The 27147-nt window shown below is 41.3% G+C and overlaps 1 protein-coding gene across 1 annotated transcript in view; it reads right to left on the reverse strand.

Annotated features, from left to right (window-relative positions):
* The window catches only part of RYR3 (ryanodine receptor 3), a 530733-nt gene that overhangs the window by 260663 nt on the left and 242923 nt on the right, over positions 1–27147 (reverse strand). Inside the window, 4 exon segments of the mRNA XM_086710284.1 lie at positions 6659–6780; positions 10777–10950; positions 21924–22080; positions 24678–24752. Coding sequence (XP_086566410.1) covers positions 6659–6780; positions 10777–10950; positions 21924–22080; positions 24678–24752 — 528 coding nt within the window.

Here is a 27147-nt window from a genome sequence, read left to right on the forward strand (position 1 = left end):
CATATTTAATAATCAAAGACTGAATGTTCTCCTGCTAAGATCAGGAACAAAACAAGGATGTCTGTTCCTTCCACTTTGATTTCACATCATAGTGGATGTTCTAGTCAGTGCAGTCATGAGGTGGTGGTGGTGGTGGGTGGGAAGAAAGGGCATCCATATTGGAAAGGAAAAAATAAAACTTTCTTTATTCACAGATAATATGACCCTTTATGTAGATAAAGCACGTGTGTACACACACACACATCCACCAGAATAATAATTTTCAATTAAGTCACAGGATATATGATGGATATTTTAAAAACTCAATTTCTATATGCCAGTATTATTTACGCAGTGAAAAATCTGAAAAGAAATTAAGAAAATAATTCCATTTGTAGTAGCATCAGAAATAAATACTTAGGGGGCACCTGGGTGGCTCAGTTGGTTAGGCGTCTGAGTACAGCTCAGGTCATGATCTCATAGTTATGGAGTTCAAGCCCCACGTGGGGCTCTGTGCTGACAGTTCAGAGTCAGAAACCTGCTTTGGATTCTGTCTCCCTCTCTCTCTGTCCCTCCCCCACTCGCACTCTGTGCCTCTCTGTCTCAAAAATAAACAAACATAGGGGCGCCTGGGTGGCTCAGTCGGTTAAGCGTCCGACTTCGGCTCAGGTCACGATCTCACGGTCTGTGAGTTCGAGCCCTGCGTCGGGCTCTGGGCTGATGGCTCAGAGCCTGGAGCCTGCTTCCAATTCTGTGTCTCCCTCTCTCTCTGCCCCTCCCCCATTCATGCTCTGTCTCTCTCTGTCTCAAAAATAAATAAACGTTAAAAAAAATTTTTTTTAAATAAAAAAAAATAAACAAACATAAAAAAAAATACTTAGGAACAAATTTTACAAAAGCAGCCCAAGACTTAAACACTGAAAACTGTAATACCTTGCTGAAAGGAATTCAAGAAAAATAAATGGAGAGACATTCTATGTTTATGAATCAAAAGCCTCAGGATAATTAAGATAAAAGTTCTCCCAAAATTGGTCTAAAGGTTCAAACCATTCTCTATAAAAATACTGGCAGGCTGTTTTGCAAAAACTGACACCTTTACCCTAAAATTTACATGGGAATTCAAAGGATTCAGAAGAGCCAATAGAATTTTGCAAAAAAAGTACAAAACTGGAGGATTCAATGTATCTGATTTCAATACTTACTACAAAGTTATGTTTGTCATTTTGGCATAATCACAGGTATGAAAGCCAGTGGAATAGAACTGAGGGTCCAAAAATAAACCCTTATATTTACGGTCACTTGACTTTTGACAAAGGTGCCAAGGCAATGTGATGGGGAAATGATGGTCTTGTCAGCAAATTGTACAGGGACAACAAGGTATCTACAGGATCCACTTAAATACATTTCAATTCGTATTACCTCAGACCATGTATAAAAATTGATCCAACATGCAACCTCAGCCTAAATATAAGAGCTAAAATTATATAACTTTCAGAAGAAAACACAGGAGAAAGTCTTGGTGACTCTGGGGACACCCAAAAGCACAGTCCAGAAAAAAAGTTATGTCATATAGGACTTCACCAAAATTAAACCTTTTGTGCTTCAAAAGACATCATTAAGAAAATGAGAAGAAAAGCCACAAACTAAGAGAAAACAGTTGCAAATCATGAATCAATAAAAAACATGCATCCGGAAGATACAAAAAACTGTCAAATGTCAGCGTGAGGACAAACCACCCAACTAAAAAAACAGGCAAAAGCCCTGATTACATTTTACTAAAGAAGAGATACGAATAAGCACATGAAAAGATGTTAAAAATCATTAGTCATTTTGGAAATGCAAATTAAAACCATAATGGGATACCACTTCATATCCAGTAGAATATATACAATTAAAAGTCAGACAATAAGGATGTGGAGAAACTGGAACTTTATATATTCTGTGTGGAGTGTCTAACAGTGTGTCTACTTTGGAAGGCAGGTTTTCAGTTTCTTAAAAAATTGAACATACCTACATGTCCACTGATGGATGAATGGATAAACCAAATGTAGTATTTGCATACAACGTAATATTATTCAACCTTAAGAAGGAAAGAAATTCTAACATGCTACAATATGAGTGAATCTTGAAGACTTTGTTAAGTGAAATAAGCAAGGCACAAAAAGATAAATATTGTAGGATTCTAATTAAGTCAGTCAAATTCACAGGAAGGTTGTATAATGGTTACCAGGAGCTGAAGTGGGGGGGGGGGGGGCTGCAGAGGGGGGAGGGGAAGGGAGGAAATGGGGAGTTTTTTTCATGTTTATTCATTGTTGAGAGAGACAGAAACAGAGAGGGAGGGAGATCATGCACACAGGTTAGGGAAGGGCAGAAAGAGAGGGAGACCCAGAATCCTAAGCAGGCTCCAGGCTCAGAACTGTCAGCACTGAGCCTAATGTGGGGCTCGAATTCATGAACTGCGAGATCACGATCTGAGCCGAAGTTGGATGCTTAACCAACTGATCCACGCAGGCGCCCCAGGGGGGTATTACTTAATGCATATGGAATTTCTGTTTGAAATGATGTAAAAGTTCTGGAGACGGATGGTGGTAACTGTTGCACAACTATTTGAATTTAGTTAACATCACTAAATGGTATACTTAAAAATGGTTACAAAAGTAAATTCTATGCTTTGTATATTTTATCATAAAAATATAAAAATGTTTAAATGAGTTACATATGACTTTGCAATTCCATTTCCTGATATTTACCTAAGAAAAATTAAAATATATATCAAAAGACTTTTACACAAACATCCATGGAACCATTACTGATCATAAGCAAAACTAGAAAAAAATCCACTGTTCCTCAAAGGGCAAACAGAAAGTGAGGTGCATCTGTACCTGTCTGTTCATCTCTCCCTATAGATAGATCTCTCTATACACACGTGTATGTATATACACAATCATACGCAGACATTTATATGTGGATGTGTATTATGAGATACAAATACACAGGAACACTCCAGCAATAAGAAGGAACAGAACACCCTTATGTACTACAATAGGGATGAACTTCAAAAATGTAATGCTAAGGGAAAATCTGGATCCAAGGACCACATATTGTATACACTAACTTATAAATGTGTTAAATTGAGGGGCGCCTGGGTGGCGCAGTCGGTTAAGCGTCCGCCTTCAGCCAGGTCACGATCTCACGGTCTGTGAGTTCGAGCCCCGCGTCGGGCTCTGGGCTGATGGCTCAGAGCCTGGAGCCTGTTTCCGATTCTGTGTCTCCCTCTCTCTCTGCCCCTCGCCCGTTCATGCTCTGTCTCTCTCTGTCCCAAAAATAAATAAACGTTGAAAAAAAAAAATAAATGTGTTAAATTGAGACCCAAACCAGATGACTGGTTGCCTAAGGCTGGGGGTGGGAACTGATATACACTGCAATGGGCATAAGCAATCTTTTGGGGGGACGGGAATGTTTTAAAAGTGAATTATGGTGATGGTTGCATAGCTCTGTAAACTTATTAAAATTCACTGAGTTGCATACTTAAAAGGATGAATTTTATGATATGTAAATTATAGCCCAATAAAGCTGCTTAAAAATAATTTTCCCACTGTCAGGTATGTAACTCCCACTGACTTTTTAAAGTAATAGCTTTATTAAAATATAATTCACATATTATACAATCATCTATTTAAAGGGTATAACTCAGTGGTTTAATGGTTTTTAGTGTATTTATAGAGTTTTGCAACCATGGCCTCAATCAATTGTAGAACTTTTTCATCAGCTTCGACCAAAACTCCACACCCGTCAGCAGTCACTCCCCTTGACCCTTACAACCAACTTAGCTCTAGGCAACCACTGATCTACTTTGTCTCCACAGAACTGCCTATTCTGGACATTTCGTATAAATGGACTCATACCACAAATAGCATGTATCAGTCCCTTCATTCTTTTTTACGGACCAATAATATTCCATTGCATAGATATGCATAAGGCACATTTTATTTATCCATTCATCAGTTCATCGTTTGGGTTGTTTCCCCTTTTTGGCTATAATGAACAATGCTGTTTTGAACATCTGTGTCCAAGTTTTTCAGTAGACGTGCTTCATATATCTTAGGTATATAACCAGGAGTGAAACTGTTGGGTCACATGGTAACTCTGTTTAACCTTTTAAGGAATTTCCAGACAGCATTCCAAAATGGCTTTCACATTTTACATTCCCACCAACAGTGTATGAAGGTTCCAATTTCTCTGCATCCTGTCTCACACTTCTTATTAAGTCTTTTTAATTATAGTCATCCTTGTGAGAGCAAAGTGTTCTCTCACTGTGGTTTTGATTTGCATTTTCCTCCTGGCTAATGGCTCTGGCCATCTTTTCATATGCTTATTGGCCATTTGTGTATCTTCCTTGGAGAAATGTCTATTCAGATCTTTGCCCATTTGTAAATTGGCCCAATTGTTTTTCAAGGTTGAGTTGTAAGAGTTCTTTATTCTAGATACAAATCCTTTATCAGATGTATGATTTGAAATATTCTTTCCCATTATATAGGCTTTTTTCCCCCACTTTCTGGATGGTGCCCTTTGTAGTAAACAAGTTTTTCATTTTGATAAAAGTTTACATACTTTTTGTATGTATTGTTGCTTCGTATTTTGTTGCTTTTGTTTTTGGTGTCCTATTGAAGAAATCATTGCCTAATCTAAGGTCATAAAAATTCAAGCCTTTGTTTTCTTCTCCCGGTATTTATGGTTTTAGGTCTTACAGTTAGGTCTTTGATTCATTCTGAATTAATTTTTGCATATCTATGAGGCAGGGGCCAGGGACTTTTAAGACAGACACAGGGGCAGGGTTTGAGAGAACCAAGAACCAAATAAAGCCATCCAACCTCTAGGGTCATGGTTCTGGTGACAGTCCAGACTACACAAAAAACTCTTGTTTGCAGACAGCTATGTTTTCCTGACTATACCAAGCTATTCATTCATATTATACCCTTTCTATGAAGAAGGGGAGCAGGTGACACATAAAATGGCACAGAAGGGAGGAACCACTTTGCTCAGGGATCACAGGAGACCAGTGGCAGGGCCACAAGCAGACAGAATGGCTGACTTGAAGGCCTCAGCTCCCTTCTGCGGTAGGAGTACCTAACTGTCTGCCTTCCTTTCTCTGCTTTAGTCACGGCGGGACCCCCTGATTGGTACTGGGAACATGGCCAACCAACCAGAGGTTCTATTTCTCAGCCTCCCTGCAGCAAGGTGTGGTCACATGACTAGTTTTAACTAGTAGAGTTCAAGAAGACGTGATCTATTTCTGGGTCCTCTATTAAAAAAAAATCTCTTGCCCTCCGCTGCTTCCAATTTCTTCCCCCACACCCTCCATTCTTTTGGGTTTTTTTGGCAGTATGCAACCTGAGAAATGGTGCCAGCAAGCTTTTTTTTTGATCATGTAGATGAAGAAAATATAGCAGGACAGTTGGTCTCAATGGTGTTGAATATTAGAATCACCTGGGGAGCTTTAGTCAAAAGCTAGAGGTGGAATCCCACCACAGAGATTCTAATCCAATTGGTATGAGATGCCACCTTGGCATCAGGGTGGTAAAAGCTCTCCAGAGAAATCTAGTATGTGGCCAAGGGTAAGACCTCTATTCCAGGGCAGTGGTTTGTAAACTTTATTATGCTTCAGCATCAACTGGAGAGCCTATGAAAACATGATTTTCTGGGGGTACTGCTTCCCAGGTGTCTGATTCAATATGTCTGGGGTAGAACCTGAGAATGTGCATTTTTAACAAGTCCCAGGTGATGCTGCTGTGCTGGGTCAGGGACGCACTTTAAGAACCTGTAAATCTCAGGGCAGCAAGATAGAAGGAACCTGAGCCCCTGGAGCCAGACCTTGCCTAACCTATACTATTACTTAAAAGAGAAGTAAGTGTATATCTTGAATTACAACGGCAGCTTAGCCTATATCCTAACTGACACACATTGCTTGGATCACATTATTCCAACAGGAAAAGTAAAGGCATAAAATTTTTTTCTTATTTCATGCAAATTCACACACACAATTTAAGCCCCCCTGGCTTTAGAGATATTCTCCTACAAAAAAGGACGGTTTGGAACACTGCACTGTTTATAACAGAATCCATTTCTCATGGTAATTGGTGAACACAATCCACAGCGTTCTGCATTGGCAGCATTGTTTCGGCATCCAGGGGATTATGATCCAAACAGGCAGTTCAGTTACTTTTCCCATTTAGGTCTCAGCCATAGGTGGGTAACACAAGGCTTTCAATGCAAATCTACTTGGATCAAAAACCATAGCAACAATTCTGAATGATGTAGAAAGCTTTTCTCAATAGCACAGGAGGGTGTGGAGCTGTTTCTCCCCTCTTCACACACTAATACCAAAGGGATTTAAAGTGCTTTGGCAGTCTTCACTTAATTTTCTGGAGGAGACCTTGGGTATTCATGACACCAACCTCAGTAACCAATGGGACTCAAGCATCTGTTGGGCAGAGGGCGAAGCTGGTAGGAGGTCATTTGCTGGGAAATAAAATTCAGTCCCAAGCTCTCTGTGGTAAAACTCTTTGCTGGTGTTTAATAATTTCCTGAAAACTTCAAGTATTGAAAAGGGAGTGGGGGTAGGTAGGACTGGATGGCCACAGAGTAGAAACTATCAGATAAAGGGAAGGAGCTTATGTACCTTACAAACTGGCTGAATAAGGCTGTCGTGTTCCGGATGATCCGAGCAGCCTGGGACTCCTCGCACTGGCATCTCTGCAGTGTTAGCCCGTCATCCATGTGGCCTTCCTGATGGAGTATGACCTACCCGCAGAGCAAAAGAAACCAGGGCCGTTTATACATGACTCCATAGCTGGACAGTCAACTTTTCTTGCAGTATTTATTTACCTCATCCCTTGTATTCCTTCCCCCCAACCAGGTTCCTCTGGGTCCATTTGAAAATGGGACATTAACAAAGTTATTTTGCCCATACGCCCTATTACTGACCTATGAATCATTCCTGAGACACAGTGCTTTGAGGAAAATAAAATTTTATGTGCTACTATGGTATGAGTTACAGTAAATTCCTTAGGACGGCCAATTTGAAAAGGTGAAAACATATTTTATAATAGATTTTTCTCTTGAAATCAACACAAAAACTTACCCTTGGAAATGGGAAAAGTCACTTTCTTCAGTCTTTTTGTCCAGAGATAAATTGAGGAAGAACAACAAGTTAGACAGAAAACTCTACTGGGTTAACAGATCCTCTACTGGGATCAGGCTCAGATTCCCCTCCTGAAGGATAGCTACAGTTGACTGTACAAATGGGGATGCAGCTCAAGGTCGTAGTTTGCTTCTCATGGAGGCTAAGGAGGGGGTTTGAAAGCATAGGCTCTGGTATTAGTTGATGTGAGTTCCAGTCCTACTCTGCTACTTCCCATCTGTGTGACCTTAAGCAAGTCACTTAACTTCTCTTTGCTTCAACTTCACCATCAAATGGACTTATAGGGTTGTTTTGAGGACTAAATGATTTACATGCAAATCACGTAGCATGTTTCCTAGAATCTAAGAGGTACTCAATGAATACTTGTTATAAAGGGCAGTGTATTACTGATTTCAAATCAGTTATCTAAAAGCTAAATATACATATTGACCACCAGTGACATCAGGATACAATTCTGGGGCAGGACTAGCAGCTTTGAAGATGGAAGTCAGTGGCATTTTCCCTTGAAAGGATCAAGTGTATGCAGATATTAACTGGGGTGGTTTGAGTCTGAGTCAAGTCAGAGTTAAATCCTAATTCAACTTCCTGACATGGTTTCCTCTTGATGTGAGTGAAGAGAGACCATTTATAAGGTTTTAGGGTGTGGGGCAGAGTTAAATCCTAATTCAACTTCCTGACATGGTTTTCTCTTGATGTAAGTGAAGGGAGACCATTTGTAGGTCCTGGGGTGTGGGGTGGGGTCAATTAAATAGAACATGTAGCTCTATAAAATATCTTTAGTAAAAGCATTTTGGTCTCATTTTTATTATTTTCTTAAGTTTATTTATTTATTTTGAGAGAGAGAGAGAGAGAGAGCGAGCGAGCAGGAGTGGGGAGGGGCAGAGAGAGACAGGGACAGAAGAGAATCCCAAGCAGGCTCTGCACCGTCAGCACTGAGTCCAACATGGGGCTCAAATTCACGAACCATGAGATCATGACCTGTGAGTCAAAATCAAGAGTCGGACACTTAACCAACTGAGCCACCCTGGCATCCCTGTCTTTCTCACTGTTAGTTCAAAGCAACTTCTTTTCCTTTCCATGTGAAAATCTCTTATTACTTGTTCTTCTGAAATTGTGTCCTACCTAATAGAATGAATTCACACAGGAAGTAGAATACTGGCTTACAAAAGTTTATGTTCAGTTTTGACACAAGACTTAGCACCGCATCTAGCTTAAGTGTTAGCAAAGGATACCCTTAGTATTGGATTCACCAACTGTTTCAGAACTACCCTGTCAGAGCTTCCCAGCAACTGTTTAAGCATTTTGATTCGGCAATATACTGCCACTAGGTTTACTCTGGCCTCAGTCCCAGTATTCGGGTCTCTAAAGACCAAAATCCTTAGATTTTGCTTGTTCAGATACCACATCCAAACCGGCCAGCCAAACAAGAAAGTAATGAGAAATAGGGGGGATGCAGCTGTTAGAACACTGTTACTATGTGCCCTTTTGATCACCACAGCCCAGTTTCTCCCAGAGGAATCCCATGACCCAAGAACAGACAGTAGAAGCCCAAGATGGGAATGGGAAGGAGGTGGCTTCCTTTAAGGTGAATGCCATTCTCTAGGTTTTTTTTTTTTTTGTTGTTGTTGTTGTTTTTTACTGTCTCGTTTTCCCACTGGTTTTTCTAGGTTCCCGACTTGTTTTATGAAATACTTAACACAGATTTGAATATCCTTTGTATTTTTAGAAAGAAATGTAACCTGCTCTTCACAAAATAGAGCAGGGCAGCCCTGCCTGAGACCGAACATTAGGACATCATTTTAGAGAGTTTCTGAAGGGACCTCCCAAATTCATATGCACACTGCAGCAGTTCAAAAAATATACACACTATGGTCCTGGAAGAGAAAGGCAAGGAGAGGCACGATAAGTCACCAACTCAAGGTGGGATCTCTCCTGGTTGGCAGGGTCCTTTGAGTATATCTCCTCCCATCCAGAGCTATTGCCAAGATCCACAAATTCCACCCTCTTTAAATGCCATCATTTCCTTAGTAGGAGTGAAAAATTGTGGAGACTCTAGATAATATTATTGTACTCTACAGAGGATTTAATTTTCTTCTGATAGGCTGGTAGGATAGATAGGTTTTTGGCATCTATCTTCAAGGTGCCCTTCTTCCAAGGGTAGTTTCATACTCCTGAGGTGGAGCCCTTTTGGGGTTTAACTGAAAGCCTACTGTATTTTCAAGGCCTGGTCCAATCTGAGGGATCCTGAACCCCAACCTTAGCCTCCCTAGTCCTGTCATTCTGTTGACATCTCTGCTGTTATCTTGTCCATCATAGCTGCAGACTTCTATTACTGTCCTGGCTTCACAGCCCATCCATGGTCAGCTTTAGTGGAAACTGCACACAGAATTTCAGGTTCATGTTTCTAGAGTTCCCTCCATTCTAGAACATTGGCCTCTTAAGTCCCAGAGACCCTGGCTGACCTCCTCTCTCATCTGTCTTCTCCAGCCCAATGAGGCCAACACAAGCCCCCACCTCCTTGGTGCCACAACTCAGAAAATATGCTGAGGGGCAAGTAGAGACAAAGGTGTGGCTCACTTGGCATAGCCACATTCCATCTGGGACCTTTAGCACTCATGCCCCGGATGCCCTGGTTGCTGAAGCCTTCAAATGGTTTTGTTGTTGTTGTTGGGTTATACAACCTAGTCAGTATAACCTACTCAGTGTGGCTGGTTTTTTTTTTTAATTTTCTCTCTCTTCTTCATAATTTTAGTTTCACATTTCTGGATATCTTCTTGGTATGTTTTACTTTACACCAAAGTAAGTTATTGCCTTAAGGTTTGCTTCCAACCTCCCCTCTTAAAACAACCTGCATTCTGGGAAGCTTTGCATTACCTGCACTTTTGGCTGATAAACCTAAGCTACAGTGGACAATGGCTCCTAGAACCCCATTCTAGGGTTCCTTGACTACCCAAACAGGTGTCTGGTAAGAGTTTTTTCCAAGAAAACTCATGCCCTTGGCATCTATTCTCTGGTTCCTATCAAAACTGTTACAACAACTTTTTGGGACAAAGATGTGGTGCGTATCCAAGCCAGTTTCCCAATGCAGCCGGCTGCGATGGACCACTCCAATCTGAGTGCTCTCTGTGGATACCCTATCAGTGCACACGATCTCTTCTTTCTGCATGTTGGTTCCTGTGGGCTTGTTACCATGCAATCTGCATTTTCTCTGTAGCAATTCTATTTAGTCTCTATATCATGAAAATCACACAGAAACTCAATTATCCACTTAAATGAAGAGAGCAATGGTGTGAGTAATCCCCAAACAGCATATCACCAAGAGTTACTTAGTTCAGGTTTTTTAGAGAGCATTGAACAAACTCTCCCCCTTCATCACAGATTTGCCATGTATTTAACTTTTTTTTCCCCTTGCACTGAATATGGGGTCAAAATAACCAATTAGGAAGTACAATCTGTCACAGAATAACTCTTCAGAATAGCAAAAACAGTGTGAAGTAAACAAACATCATGTTCGCCTGATTCTCCTGATCGCTGCTCTTGCCTACTTGCTTCCAGTTCAATGGAAAATAATTCTGGACAGCCTTCGTGAGCCTCACCTTTCTTTTCAGAGGTCCAAGGCGGGAGGTCTTGGCATCTTGTGCTTTGTAGGTCACCCACAGACCACTGGCTATATGCTGGACAAAGCAGACGGAATCTCCATATTTGATTTCTGGAACTCCCATGCCTTCTATATCCCGCTTGTGACTAGAATCCAATTTCTCCTTGATTTCCTATTTCACAGAAAATGAAACAAAGGCATGTCTGATTAAATAGAAATGCAATATATGAAACACATCACCTATGCAGAATTTGTCAGCCAGGGAACCCATTACCAAGATCATCATGATGTGCCTGTCCAAGCCAGGATTTCGGAAAGGCTTGCTTCCCTTAGCTGCTGTTAACTGTAAAGTCAATGGATTCCAAGTTTCAGCCACTTTAGTAATTACTTAAATCCACAGGGAAAGGAGGCAGCTGGTAGGGTCTCTCTTTGGTTTTGATTTTATAAAATTCTCCACTATAGTTTCTACTTTTCTTATCCTGACTTAGACACCTTAATAGTAATCAACACTTTACAGGCCAATTACCTTATTTTCAGCAAGTTGTATCCTCTGTAGTTTCAATAGTCACCTGATATACATTCCCAAAGTCAGGGCTTTAAATGTATCTGTTAACAACATATAAAAGTCTTTTCTTTTAAAAAAATTTTTTTTCTAACATTTATTTATTTTTGAGACAGAGAGAGACAGAGCATGAACGGGGGAGGGTCAGAGAGAGAGGGAGACACAGAATCTGAAACAGGCTCCAGGCTCTGAGCTGTCAGCACAGAGCCCAACGCGGGGCTCGAACTCACGGACCACGAGATCATGACCTGAGCCGAAGTCGGCCGCTTAACCGACTGAGCCACCCAGGCGCCCCTATAAAAGTCTTTTCTAAAGATCAGCAGAGAAAGCAGATTCGTGGAGTAGGTAGCGGCTACTATGCTGTCCTTGTAATGCTGTCATCAGTATTATCCATCTCTTATGGCCTCCTCAGTAGTGTGTTGCCATCAATGGGTTTCATTCTTCAATTACCTCTGTTTCACTAAAGCCTTTTCTCCAGTATGGAAAAAGGAGTTGCTGCACATCAGTTATCTGTCTGGTGACAAGCTGAGGTGCCTGTCAAAGACGGAGTCAGGAAGCAGACCTGGGGTGCATGGTAACTCTGTCCCCTCCTCATTAATCAAGGCCTCTTGATGGTTCTACCCGACTTCTATTTCTCCTCTACATCTTGTGTTAAATTGCTCCTTTGTAAAAGCCATTAGCTAGACAGCATTTTGAATTTTTTTACAAAATAAAAAATGCAGCATGCCGTTCCCTCTGCTTGTGACAATTTTACTCTTTCTTAACGAAGGGACAAATAGCACACAAGTACAGAGCTCTTACCAAGTGCAAGGCAGTGTTCTAAGTTCTTTACATGTATGAATTCTTGCCAACAGCTTTGGATGGAGCTACAAATACTATCCCAGTTTTTCAGAGGAAAAAACGAAGATACAGAGAGATGAATAATTTTCCCAAGGTCACTCAAGAATTAGTCCAAGAGCCAAGATTTTTTTTTAATGTTTTACTTATTTTTGAGAGACAGAGAGAGACAGGGCATGAGCAGTGGAAGAGCAGAGAGAGAGGGAGACACAGAATCCGAAACAGGCTCCAGGCTCTGAGCCTTCAGCACAGAGCCCGACGTGGAGCCTGAACTAATGAACTGCGAGACCATGACCTGAGCCAAAGTCAGATGCTTAACCAACTGAGCCACTCAGGTATCCTGAAAAGAGCCAAGATTTAACCCACGAGGTTCAGTTCCAGAGGCTCCGTTCTTCCCCACTGTTCTAAACTCCTACTCATCCTTCAATACCCTTTTCAGATGCCACCTTCTCTGTGAGGGTCAAGTAGTTTCTCCTGCTGTATTTCCCCCAGCACAGTCTCATTCCTTTACTGAGCACTTAAGCCCATCACAGTGTAAATATGCTTGTTTATATGACACTTTACTTTTGCCAGGCTACAAAACAATCAAGGGCATGGCCAGATTTTAATTACTTTTGGATTCCCAATACAGAGAATCCAGCACCCATCAATTAATTAATATATGTTAAAGAAATGTATACATATATATACACACACACATACACACACACATACGTATATATATTGCTAAGTCATTTTTCGTTCAAATATATTTTTTCATTTTGGTCTGATTTCTCTTCCTTCAAACCTTCCTAACAGCAAAATTAATTATTTTGTATACCTTTACAGGATCATCTTGAGCAATGTTAATACTTTACAAGGAAACTCTTATTTTAAAGGTACGTTGAAACTCTGGTTGGATTTTTAAATATGACATTTCTCAAAATGAATATTTCTAAAGGAACTTATCTTTGATTTTATAACAAAAGACAATGGGAAAACAGAATCTGATATATTAAGACTTCTTTATGGGCAGGGGGTCAAGAATTCATTTATTTTACAAAACAATGGATACTTGATTTTCATTCCAGAAATATTCCTAATTCTGATGCAAAGTTATTCTCTCTAGTCTGTTCCCTAAAGCATAGATAATTCAGCAAAACAAAATAATATACACTACAACTGTTAAATATGAGTAATTATGCTGACTGCCAAGAGCTCACAGTTAAAATAGTGCATGTTCCCAAACTATCAATGACTATGGTCACTTCATTCATTTTCTCACTTTTGGTTTATTTAAATATGACTTTGTCAAAAGAAGAGCAATACTGGGATCTATTTTTTCTAGAGCCTGAAATCAATGGATCATTACTATTTATAGAATAGGGTATCTCTCTGCATCTTTGGTTTTACAAAACAGCATCTACTTCCAGGGTTCTATGGTGGTCACTGTAGTGACCACTGCTAAATTAGAAGAAAAACAGGAGAAACAACAAGAAAAACTAAGACATGGAGACAAGCCAACAATAAAGAAAACCTAGGGGCACCTGGGTGGCTCAGCTGGTTGAGCGTCCGACTTCAGCTCAGGTCATGATCTCATGGTTTGTGAGTTCGAGCCCTGAGTCGGGCTCTGTGCTGACAGCTCAGAGCCTGGAGCCTGCTTCTGAATCTGTCTCCTTCTCTCTCTGCCCCTCTGCACTTGTGCTCTGTCTCTCTGTCTCTCAAAAATAAATAAATGTAAAAGCCAACCTAAGCCAAACATAAATGCCACCGAGGATATAATAAAGAAAGGAGAGTGATCCATGATAGAGACGCCTGAGTCAGCTGAGAGCAGGTTCGTGATCGTCTGATGTGAGCATGCGTAAATGCTCCCCCTCTGTTTTCACTGGAATATGGCCCCATATGCACTTAATCTACTGCTGCAAATGGACTCTTCCTAGATGACAGGGCTAATCCAATTCCTCCTTTGCATTAATTCCCTAATTCCTATAAGATACAATTTTCATTTCTAAAGTTCAAATATACCATATACTTTAATCAAATTGGACTATGTTCCTTTGATACATTAAGATTCCCTTCCCCTGGGTCTTTATGGACATTACACTTTCTGCTTGGCAACCCCGTTTCATCTCTGCATCTTTACATCTCATCCATCAAGCCTTTCCCAGATCCACCTTTGCATTTTCTCTGACCTCATGGCACTTTTTCTCCCCTGTCAAGGCTCTTTACAATATTCTGTGAATCCTTTGCTGGCATGCTTCCTGTCCCCTACCAGACTGAAAACTCTCCAAGGGTAAGACTTGGATTTGCTTGTCTTTGTATTCCATACTATGCTGTGCTTAAAATAGGTTGCAAATAATTTCCTTTTGTTTTATTGGTCTGTGGACATCAATTTGCTGATCTCCATCAACCTTCCCGGTGTTAGATGATGAGCTGATTCTAAGAAGGAACAGGTTACTTGGCTTAAGAGGTGTTGATGGATCATCATCTTCTCCTGTCTCCACTGAGAACTTCTTAATGAAATGGTCATGACCACATCACAAGTGTTGAATAAATACCTGGTTTAAATGATTAAGTTGCTGCTCTCCAGAATGATTTAAGATTGCTAGAAGGACAAGGAAGGGAATTGCAACTAGGGTTTGTCTAGCACCTACTTAGAGCAGAGTATTTTGCTAAGTACCCTACAATGGCAATGCCATCATGTGAATTTACCAAGGATCTACACAGTGATACGTATTATCCATGACACTTCAAAAACATTTTCTCTAAACCTTTCAGCAGTCCTTTGGTTTTCCTTTTTCCTACTCTATAGATGATAAAACTGAAGCTTACAGAATTTGAGCAATTCGGTCAAAGTCCTATAGCTAGTAAGTAATAGAGAAGAATCTAAAATCAAGTATAATTCCAAAGCCGATTTTTCATTTGCACATAAGTTTTTGAATGGTTACCATTAGCACAGCTAAGTATTAATTGTATTACTGTTTCAGTTGTTTAAAGGTAATTATAATGAAAAGGTTGAAAGGTTGAAAATATATGCATTTATTTTGTGAAAAAGTGGCTCTGGGCTCATATACAACTTAGAAGTCATACATACAAACCAATAATGATAGCAAGAGGATATGGTCTATAGTGAAGGTGCAACTGGAGTTTTGGAGAGAGAACAATCCATTCTGCCCGAGAGTTAGGTTTGAATTTATGTAAGAATGACACTTGAGGTGAGCTTGGCTAGGAGTGAGAAGCGAGAAAGAAAATAAGGGACTGAATTCTAATAAGATGGGTATAGTGTGGCAAGGAGTGTGGCTGAAGTTCAGGAAGGGACTTGAACAACAAGGACTCTGAACGTTGTTATCATAGGTACATGTTTCTCAAACTCACAAAATTAACAGACTTTCTCTAGGAAAAGAGGACTTTGGACAAGCTCTAATTCTTACAGCAGGAGCCAAAGGGAACACTAGTTGGGAAAAGCTAGTGTTGGCAATGGAAAGCCACTGAGAATTTTAAGTGGGGGGATAACACAGGGTTGCATCTTAGAATAACTGTTCCAGCAGCAGTGTGAATTATAGATTGAAAAGAAACAAGGCTAGAGACAGGTGATTTTTAAGCTATGACATCAGTATTTAGCATATCTGGAACAGAGAAGGTCCTAATTCATGTTTTTTAATTAGAGTGAAATTTGTTATTTGACATAATTAAACTGCCTGTGTCCAGAGACAACAAGAAGGTACCTTTCCAACAGACTGTAATCACCCAAAAATGTTTCAGAGGAAAAGCAAATGTGGGAAGAGGAAACCCATCCATGGATACTGGTGTATATCATCAAAAAAGTCCTGGCTAGCCTGGCTCCTTCCTAGGCGTCTCTGGAGAAACTTTGAGAAACAGCCTTTGGGTTCACTTGTCCACAAACAGAGTCCTTTTCTCAATTTCTAATCTAAAATATGAGGTCTTAGAATAGCTTTAAAGAAATCACACACTTTCAGACACTGCTTGGAACTTGGCTGGGTGGGAGGACTTCACTCCCACTTTACAGTGTGCTGGGTGGGGGTGAGGACGGGGGCGGACCAGACTTGTCTGCTGCATTAGGGAAGGTGCGTTTCTCCTGGGGGCTCTTCCCTCTGTCTTTCTCCTTTAATTCCTACACCACCACCAGGAGGTAGGCAATAGTACCGCCACTTTCCTTGTCTCACTGAATCCGCACAACAACCGTTTGAACCACACTTCCTCACCCCCATTTTCTAGACAAAAGACATTAAGGATGAACAGCAAACGGGAGAGCCAGGATTCACACTCAGGTTTTTCACACCCACTGTCTTCCTTGACTGCTTCTCTACTTGGTCCACTTTGAACAATAAAGACTTGAGAAATCATTGGTTTAAATTTTAAAAATACATGTGTAGTTTATTTGAAATGAAATACAACTGTTGTCTGTAGATATGTGAATCTTAAGGTAGATGTTTTCTCCTAGCCCTTTTCTCTCTTTCCCCTACTGATAACTCAGTGAGGAAGCAGAGCAAGCAAAGGGGCTGGAATAAACAGAGTCAATGTTTTCCTAAGGGATGTGCCATGAGCCCAGCTGCCATCTTGATTCAGGCCGCCAAGGTTAAAGGGCACATGAGGCTAGTCTACAGAGATGCTTTCCATACACATCAGAGAGAACAGTGTACAGTTTTTAAAAGACAGGGATTTTTTAGAGCCTGGGTGACTCAGTCAGTTAAGCATCCGACTTTGGCTCAGGTCATAATCTCCCGGTTCGTGGGCTCTGTGCTGACAGCTCAGAGCCTGGAGCCTGCTTTGGATTCTGTGTTTCCCTCTCTCTCTGCCCCTCCCCTGCTTGTGCTATGTTTTTCTCTCTCAAAAATAAACAAACATTAAAAAATTAAAAGAAAAATAAAAGACAGGGAAGTTTGGCCAAGAACACAGTGCTTAGTAGATATTTGATCATTGCTGACTAAATTGAATTTAGTGTTTAATACACTGAGGAAAAATTTCCTCCAATCGGGAACAATTGTAGTTTTGTTTCCTTATGCAATAAGATAGGCAAACTGAGATTCTATCTCGACCATTCAAGACTTACAGTACAATCATTAAAAATAACTCTAAAATAAATGGCTACATGTGATAAGGCTTGCTTTAACATTACTAATTCCTTCTTCCCCAAGAGGAATAAAGTGTTGTAAACTGATGTGCAGACATGACAGCTAAATAGACAGTATTGCTATGCCAGAGAAAATATTAAATCACATTATCTGACAATCCTTGGGGAATGGCTTTGCAATGTCAAGACAATGGGGAAATGATGTGAAATCAAGTTCACAGAAATTGGACTTAGATGTTCCAAATAATGAATCTGTCTGCTTGAATGTTTATAGGGAGAGTATTCTGATCCAAAATGATTACACAGTGATGGCAGGATAATTCTATGAAGATGAGGAGGGTTAAAATGAAATGGATTTTAGCCTATCTTAGGGTGTGACCACATTCATGTATGCCTTCAGGAAGCCATCTCCACACTTACCACATGCTACACACTGTGCCAGGTGCTGGGGTGCAAAAAGGGGGGCATATGTGGTCCCTGTCATCTAGGGGCTCCTGGTCCAGGGATTGATGGCTGTTACAGAAGCATGAACAGGGCCCTACTGGAGGACAACGGAAGAGCCCTCCTTCTGTAAAAGGCATCCGACACTGGTCTGGAAGGGTGAGGAGTTCATGAGCGGGGGTGTGTAGGAGGGGTAGAAGGCATTCTAGGTCCAGGTTTAGCAGTGAGAAAAAGTAACATGCTCAAGGACTGGTAAATATTTAGTATGCCAGCGCTCAAGGCAACTGTGAGCCAAGTGATGTAGATAAGATGGTAGGGCAGGCAGGGATTGGATCTTAACCCTTTATGACAGACCTCAAATGAGGGGCAACCAGAGTAAGACTGTGTCGAAGACCACACAGAGAGCAGACGGGAGTCAAGGCCAGATCTCGGTGACCTGGAAGCCATTCTCCATCTTACACCACTTCCACATTAAAGAAGTAAGTTGTTGGGGCACCTGGGTGCTCAGTCGGTTAAGCGTCCGACTTTGGCTCAGGTCATGATCTCGTGGTCCGCGGGTTCAAGCCCCATGTCGGGCTCTGTGCTGACAGCTCAGAGCCTGGAGCCTGTTTCAGATTCTGTGTCTCCCTCTTTCTCTGACCCTCCCCTGTTCATGCTCTCTGTCTCAAAAATAAATAAATGTTAAAAAAAATAAATGTTAAAAAAAAATTAAACAAAAAAAAAAGTAAGTTGTGAGGCTGCAGTTCAGGGGCAACAACACATCCCCGACCTCCAGGTTGATTTGGATCACGCTGCTGAAGGAGAGGGAGAGAAACTGACCAAGATCACATGCTGCTCATTATTCTCCATGCTTCAAAGGGCTTGCTCGAAGGCCTCGGTTTGATTTCATCTGAGCCAATGACTGCAGTAGGTGTTAGTTTTGAGCACCTTCCATGAAGGCTCAGTTACACCCCTGTCCTATCCATGTGTACAAGATTCACAGGGTACCTGCCACTTCCTCCTAAGGGCAGCCTGCTAAGGATTTTAACATGCACCTGCAGCTGTTCCATGGTCCCCGATTTAGGAGTCATAGCTGTCACAGGCTAATGAAGCCAGACAGGAACACGGGGTGGGAAGCCCATCAGTGCCAAATGACTCACAGCTCAGCTAACCCAGTGCTTCCCTGAACACATGAGCCCAGAGTGTCCCTCCTGGGAATCTCTTTTTCTGTTTCCTAGATTCTCCAACATACAGAGGGGATCAGATGATTACCCTCTTAATCCTATTCACAAAGGCACAAAGGACACAGAATCTCCACCTCTCAGCCTTCCCATTTAGTTCCCCCAACCCCTGTGCCACCACCCAGATCCTGAAATGGTATCTGAGACTACTGTCTGCCATCTGCTCCATCACATAGCACCTATAGCAGGCAAGAGCTGGCAAGATGGCTCAATGGCTCTCACACCATTCAGAAACAGAGCCAAAAGTCTCTTTCTGCGGGGAGCCTCACTACTACCCAGTGAGGGCAAGCACACTGGAGCGTGCATTTAAGGGAGAAGAGCCTGCACCAAGCAAGGTAAAACCACGTTTACTAGGGAGGAATTGAGCCTCCAGAGCAATCAAGGCATTTCTAGTGTTCTTCTCCCAAGAGTTCTTTACATTGTGTATGGCAGAGCCATGCGTGCTCCATACATTCCTGCTTATGGTGTAGCTTCACATTCTAAGATGCCAGATGCTCTGCCCACACAGTGTCCTCAGGAAGCCCCGATCTCCTGGAGGAGCACAGCTGTATCTTGGCCTGCCATGGAGCCTAGGTCATTTTAATTTCAGCTCCTTCCACGTTAAAATGAACATAGCTGGGCCGAATACTGCTGCACTGGGAGTTATTTAAAACCTTTAACATAGTGACTCCACTGAAATGTAACAACGTTGCCAAGTGCATAGGACAATGTGACTCACGGGTGACTTTTACATCCAGCTCTGCTAGGCCGGCTGTCCCCATGGTACCTCGATGACTTTCAGCCATAAGCTGCTTGCCTCCATGTGCAGAGAAATGGAGGGACTTGGGGAGATAAGAAATGGGCCTTTTGAGGATAAATGTGCTCACAGGCCAGAAGGGGTGCCAAGTGGAAGGAGTGTTATGAGGAGTCTCTACGGTGCTCTGAGTTTTTCTGGCTCTCCCCAGAGACCATGGCAAGCACCAAGCCATCCTACACAAGGCTGAGCCAAGAAAGGAATGGAATGCAAGAATCCCCTTGGGACAGGATTCTGCCAGCTGCCTGGAAGGCCACCTGAATGTCTGCTATAGTAAGAAAAGCCCCTTCTGAAACAGTAAAGACCTCAGTGTCACGGATCCATCCAGCTCAGCCTATCTAGAATGGGCTGAGGGGATCACGGTAGAGCACTCAAAGAGAGAAAAAGCCAAGCTGGCATTCTTAGAAAGGCATTTACTTGGTCATCTGCTATAATGAATCATTTTTCCCCCAGATTTTTTTTTTTTAACTTCCCACATCTGCTGTTGCCCCCTACACCCCATGTCCAAGTTGTGTCTTAGGGAAGAATATGATTTTGCTTGTCTCTGTTCTTTGGACCTTTTTTGTTGCTTTGTTTCACTGAGTTTTTAGCAAGTTACACTGCCATAAACAACTTCCTGGAGCCCAAAATGTTTTGCTACATAGATATATGTTTATATTTAAAATCTTTCTTTTGGGGCGCCTGGGTGGCGCAGTCGGTTAAGCGTCCGACTTCAGCCAGGTCACGATCTCGCGGTCCGTGAGTTCGAGCCCCGCGTCGGGCTCTGGGCTGATGGCTCAGAGCCTGGAGCCTGTTTCCGATTCTGTGTCTCCCTCTCTCTCTGCCCCTCCCCCGTTCATGCTCTGTCTCTCTCTGTCCCAAAAATAAATAAACGTTGAAAAAAAAATTAAAAAAAAAAAAAAAATAAAATAAAATAAAATCTTTCTTTTGCTGGCAACCCTAAAAAACTTAAATAAAGGTAACATAAAGGAGATATGGTCAGAAAACCAGAATGAAGTCAAGGAGCCAACACAACATTTAAGAAGCAGCAGATAGAAGATGATATCTGAGAAAAATTTAGGGTAAGAAGTTTATATATTTTAATGTTTGAAATAAAGGTGTGGAAATAGCCTAACTCTGATATATGGCCATTTGGGGAGAAAAACCTATATGCCAAAGAGATTCTCTGCCTACAAAGACTCTGGGACCATAAAAAAGAAGGAAAAAACGAGTCTGAGCCCCCTGCTTCAAAGAAGAGCAATGGTGGAAGACTGTCTTCCTTTGATTCATTGAGAAGTTGAGCTGCCCATGGAAAATTCATCTGTCAGCTTCACACCGAGTCCTACATGAACAGAATCATCAACCACCCCTTCCTGGAATCGTGTTGGGAACACAAATCAAGATCTATTTCTGGAAAAGAGCAAAGAACAAAACTAGAGATGAAACCCCCAAAAGAGATGTCGAACTGTCTCATTAGGAGGTGTAGGCTCCCTGATAACTAGGCATGCATCTGTGCACAGCCTTTCTGATGCTTGCGTGATCTTTCCAGAACAATCATAAAGTGACAGAGCATCCAACTCTCTGTCAGAAGTTAGCTCAGCATGCAATTCTGACCATCCAACTAGATCCAGCTCTGAGTTATGCAGAGTTAAAAACCTAGCTAGACGTTAAGGATAGAAAGAAGTCTTTAAAAAACAGATGCCTATATACACATCAGAAGGCAAAGCTACATGTTGCAGTTAACCTAACTACCAGAGGGTCTGCTTTTAATGGAGGTTGGGGATGGATGGGTGAGAGCAGAGAGAAGAGACAACCTAGGAAAAAGATGAAGAAGGTACTGGTGACTTTGTATAATACAAATAACTGCAAGAAGAGGTCATGTTCAGAATTATGTCTTCTCTGCATCTTTCTGAAAGAGATTGCCGCCTTGCTTTAAACAAATATAGCATTAAAACTCATGCTTCCATGTTCTTATTGCCTTATAGGACTGAAGCATATGTTTCCAAGTATTAAAAACAACTTAGAATATATTAAACAACATTTTTCATTAGCCTGTGAGCAATAGTGCCCATCCCTGTGATCCTTCCCCTATACACTCAATTCAAAAGATGGAAGAAGAAAGTGTTTATCAGAAGGCTGAATTTCTTGTTCCAGCCCACTTTCTTTTCAGCCATAGTGCTTTCTGGAAGTTTCAGAGCTTTCACTCTTAAATGAGGTCAAAGTCGACTTCATCACACCTTACCTTGGAAGCCCGGAAAGAGAAGGCTGTGGACTTGGTGTCTGACTTTGCCCGGTCCTGCAGTATAAGGCCTTGGTCCTCTGTCAAGGCCAGGTAGTGGCCTGTGGTGAGATGCCGGAGGCGGAAAGCCTGGCCCCATCTGATGTTACTGCCACTCCAACTGGGCAGATGAAACAGACAAGAAACTGCATTTACACAAAACTATGTCTATTTCAATATTTCTCCTGTGCTTTCTTCCACATGCTAGCAGACTTTTAAACCCTCTTCCTTAAGGGACAAAGCACTTGTCTCCTGGCTTGCTTTAGGATTTCAGGTCTGCTGACAACTCAGCATGGTACTTCTCTTGTGGCCTCTCTTAACACCAATGAGGCGGCATCCTTGTGCACTGTTGGTGGGAATGCAAACTGGTACAACCACTGTGGAAAACAGTATGGAGTTTCCTCAGAAAATTAAAAGTAGAACCACCCAATGATCCAGTAATCACACTACTGGGTACTTACCCAAAGAACACAAAAATACTAATTCAAAAAGATACATGCACCCCTATGTTTATTACAGCATTATTTACAACAGCCAAGACATGAAAGCAATGCAAGTATCTATCCACAGATGAATAAGTATGTGTACTTATAATCATACATATATACACACACCATACCTTTTTAATAACACACACACACACACACACACACACACACACACACACACACACACACAAAATGGAGTATTATTTAGCTATATAAAATGAGGTCTTGCCATATGCAACAACATGGATGGATCCAGAGGGTGTAACGCTAACTGAAATAAGTCAAAGACAAATACCTTATGATTTCACTCATATGTGACATTGAAGAAACAAATGAACAACAACAAAGAGACAAAAATAGACTCTCAAATCCAGAACAAACTGGTAGTTCCTAGAGAGGAGGTGGGTGTGGGTATGGGTAAAATAGATCAAGGGGATTAAGCATACACTTATCTTAATGAGCATCCAGTAACGTATAAAATTGTTGAATCATATTGTACATCTGAAGCTAATATAACATTGTATGGTAATTATACTTCAATAAAAATAAGGGAAAAAGAGGAAGAAAAAAAAAGAATACCAACAATGATGATGATCTTGGGACAAGACAACAATTTAATGCAACTGGAAGTCTGAGGCTTCCAATTTTTCCTTCACTCCTCTGAAATTTCTGGATATATAAAAACACATGAAAAGAATACCTTATAAAGAAAGCTCATTTCTGGGAAAACAAAGTCATCTCTGATGTGCTACCTCAATTCAAACATTCTACTACCACAAAGAATCCCATCTTTAAGAGAAATAGTAAAAATATTTGTGCAGTTTACACTTGCCAGGGAGAGGCAGAGAATAAAGAAGTGTGTGTGTGTGTGTGTGTGTGTGTGTGTATTTGTGTTAGAAGGGGATACATTTTGTGGAAAAAAATAAAGCAAGGTTAGATGATTAAGGTAAGAGAGACCTCATGTTTGAGTGGAAACCTTTCGATGGACCTACATCAAAATGTTGGCATTCAACAAAAGTCACTGTAAGTATTTGGGGAGCACTTATCTACTGAACAACTGAGCTCATTATCTTTTAAGTTAGAATAAAATCTCATGGTTAGACCTCTAGGGAAATAAACAACCTTAACTGAAACTATATATACATACCTATTTTGACATTTTAAAGAAGTCCATTAAGCAAGAACCAAGGCTTAATATCCCGAGAATGTGAGTATGTTATTGCAAGCTTTTTAACAGGGCTGGGAGAGAATACAAATGCCCTGAGCCAGCTAACAAGTGGGTGATCCTTAGAACCAGTATTCTTTAAATCAGAAACTTCCAAAGAGTTGTTCTCAGTAAAAAATTTAAATGTATCTGTGTGCCTAAGTTCTGATATTTTCTTCTGATTTCTACAGATTAGCTTGAAGACCACCTTGGAGGCATATACCCTCACAAGAGAGACTTTCACAATGAACATATATTCAGGGAGAGACTGAGCAGGGAGCCAGTGGGAAAGGCTGACAAGGAAAACCAACCACCTTTCCCTCCTCTGTTATCCTAAGCAGTTCATCTCTAGCCTGACTTGCAATCCCTCTCAGCAAAATAACAGCCCAGAGATTACTGGATGCTGCTTTGTACTTTAATGTTTGGAGACCACATGTTTTCACTCAGGCACACAGCTCAAGTCTCAGCCCCCTGTTCGTTCCACCCCAGGTACAAAATTGTTTCTGACAAGTCAGGTAAATACAGTTTTCCTCACAGTTACATTTGCAGTGATGCTTTAGTCTTCTCTACCTCCTGCCATCACAACCACTAGTTCTGTCATTTAAAGCTAATGTTCCACTGGAGCCAACCATACTACTGAGAAGAGAAACACTAGCTGGGTTTCAGAGAATCTGTTCAAGAAAGCAAATGGGAAAAATACTTTGATGACTTTCAGCAGACATATCCAAGCTCACGTTTTATAACCCGGTCACTGCAAGGGCAATAAGACCTGGGGGCTGGGTTCAGGGCAGCAGAGTCCTCTGGCTTCAGTGTGTGTGTGTGTGTGTGTGTGTGTGTGTGTGTGTGTGTGTGTGTGTTACTGTTGTTTGAAAACAAACTCAGGAAAATTTCAAAACTTAGCTCTGGGCCAAGGAACTTTTGAGAGTTTGCCAGGTGATGTGGAACAAATGAAATATTTAAGAAAATGGAGAGTATAGGAAAAGAAAATAATCACGAAAAGAGCACCACCCAAGCCCTTCACATTACCTTATCCGAAGGGGTTCCACTCTCCACAGAGATCTGGCTCGTGTCCCAGCTCCCCCAGCTTCATAGAATATCCTCCTGTGAGCAGAGTTGGAGATTAGCTCCTCTGAGCTTGACACTGATCAGCACCGGGGAGGGGACAGCTCCCGGCAGAGATTGTTCAAACCCTGCCGCTTTTCTAAGCCCTCGTAGAGTCAGCAAAACTAAAAACTGACTCAAAGAGAAGAACAATTTCCCAGTCTCAACCTCTTAGGAGGGAAAAAAGGTGCTATGGGGGAGGGAACTGCTCACCACAACAGATAATGGACACTCATGGACCGTCAGGGGTATGATGAAAAGGACCGTCTCCATTTGCACAGTCAAAATAGCCTAATCACTCACATAACCATCAGAGCAGATACCGAATGCTCCAATTCTTTTAGGTTAAGCTCTTTGATGTAGTTTTCCATCTCTTAAAAAATGTATTCGTACTTTTAAAACATATATACAGTACAGTATGAATTCACTTCCATTATTCTAGGAAGTCCAGAACAAAAAGCTTTATGCTCAATTGCTATAGTGTCCATAATTTTATCACTGTGCTGTTGTCTCCTTTTCTCTATTAAAGATAATCTTTTGATGTATTTTTAAATAAAGTTGTTTATTTTGGAGTAATTTTAGGTTTACAAAAGTTGCAAAGATAGTAGAAAGAGGTATATAGTCTCACTGTCTCCTAATGTTATCTATACTACACATAAATGTACATGTTACATTTGTAAAAACTAACAAACCAACATTGCTATGTCATCGCTAGCTAATCAAGGCTTGCCTTGGATTTCAGCAGTTTTTCCATTAATATTTATTCTCCCGTTCCAGGATCCAATCCAGGAATACCACAATGCATTTAGCTGTCCTGTCTCCCTTGTTTCCTCTGGCCTGTTCTTAGTCTCTCCTTATTTTCCATGACTTTGACAATTTTGAGGAGCAGTGGTCAGGTATTCTGTAAAATGTCCCTTGATTTGGGTTTGCTTGATATTTATCTGATGATCAGTAAACTCTATTTTTCAAGCCATACAATAGGGACCAACCTACACATGTAAGTTAACTATCCTTGTTGAAGAGTATGTCTCATGCATAGTGGTCCCAGATTACCTGGTATACTGAATCCAGGCTCTTTTTGAGAATCTTGTGACCTTAGATCAAGACTGGTCGTTTAATTGCATTTAACTGCACTAATTTAAAATCCCACCTCCACCACAGAAGGTTTCTCTATACTACAACTGAATCACTCAAGCTCCCCGAGGATCTTGATCTAGATTTTGAGACAACAGGTAATCAGAAGAGATGAGGAGAAAATTGGCAATTATTATTTTTTATCTGAATAAGTAACATCATTTTGAGTTGGTTGAAAATAGCGGCTTGGGAGTTGGGCAGACCTCCGTCTGACTCTCTTAGGTGTGTGACCTTGTTAAGTCCCTTCACAGCTCTGTACAGAGCTTTGTTATCTATAAAATGAGCCTGATTTAGGACTTTAGTCACAGAATGGTTGTGAAAAGGTAATGTGTTTTTTAAAGTAAAGGACATGCACAAAAATATTCATAGATGAATTTACCCAAAATTAAAAAAAAAATATTTTTGAGAGAGCGATAGAGCATGAGTGGGGGAGGGGGGGAGAGAGAGAGAGACAGAGACAGAGAATCTGAAGCAGGCTCCAGGCTCTGAGCTGTCAGCACAGAGCCCAACATGGGGCTTGAACTCACGAACCGTGAGATCATGACCTAAACTGAAGTTGTACACTTAACCGACTGAGCCACCCAGGGGGCCTCCATCCAAATTTTGTTTAAATACAGATGTTTATACGGGTGCCTGGGTGGCTCAGTCGGTTAAGCATCCAAGTCTTGATTTTGGTTCAGGTCATGATCTCACGATTCGTGAGTTCGAACCCCACCTCGGGCTCTGCACTTTCAGTGCAGAGCCTGCTTGGAATTCTCTTTTTCCCTCTCTCTCCATTCCTCCCTCACTTGTGTACTCTCTCTTCAAATAAACTTAAAAAAATTTTTTTTAAAATACAGATATTTATGTCAAATATAGAATAACACATTACATGGCAAAGAAACACTGAAATGTTATGTTAATAGTGGTTGACTCTGGGTGGTGGGATTATAGAACACATTCTAAACCTTGTCCAAATGTATATGGAATCAGGAAACACACAGTAAATATTAAGAAAGAAATCCTGTGTGACTTGAGAGCTCTAACTGCCCAGGTGTCTCTGTGCCAAGCCTAGAATTTGCACTGACCTCCTACTCACCCACACTTGCTGAGGTTTTCATTTATGTGTCTCCCCACTCAGGACTGGAAGTGTCTCTCAGGTGAAGAGGGTAGGAGCAGCTCACCCCAGGTCACAGGGTTACAGAATTCTCTCCCTCTGACATCTGAAGAATTCTGGAAGGTTAGTCCCTCCCACCTGGGAAACTTGAGGGCAGCCTGCTCC

Source organism: Puma concolor, chromosome B3 (genome assembly GCF_028749965.1).
Source record: "Puma concolor isolate L17-30 chromosome B3, mPumCon1.1.hap2, whole genome shotgun sequence".
NCBI classification, from domain to species: domain Eukaryota; kingdom Metazoa; phylum Chordata; class Mammalia; order Carnivora; family Felidae; genus Puma; species Puma concolor.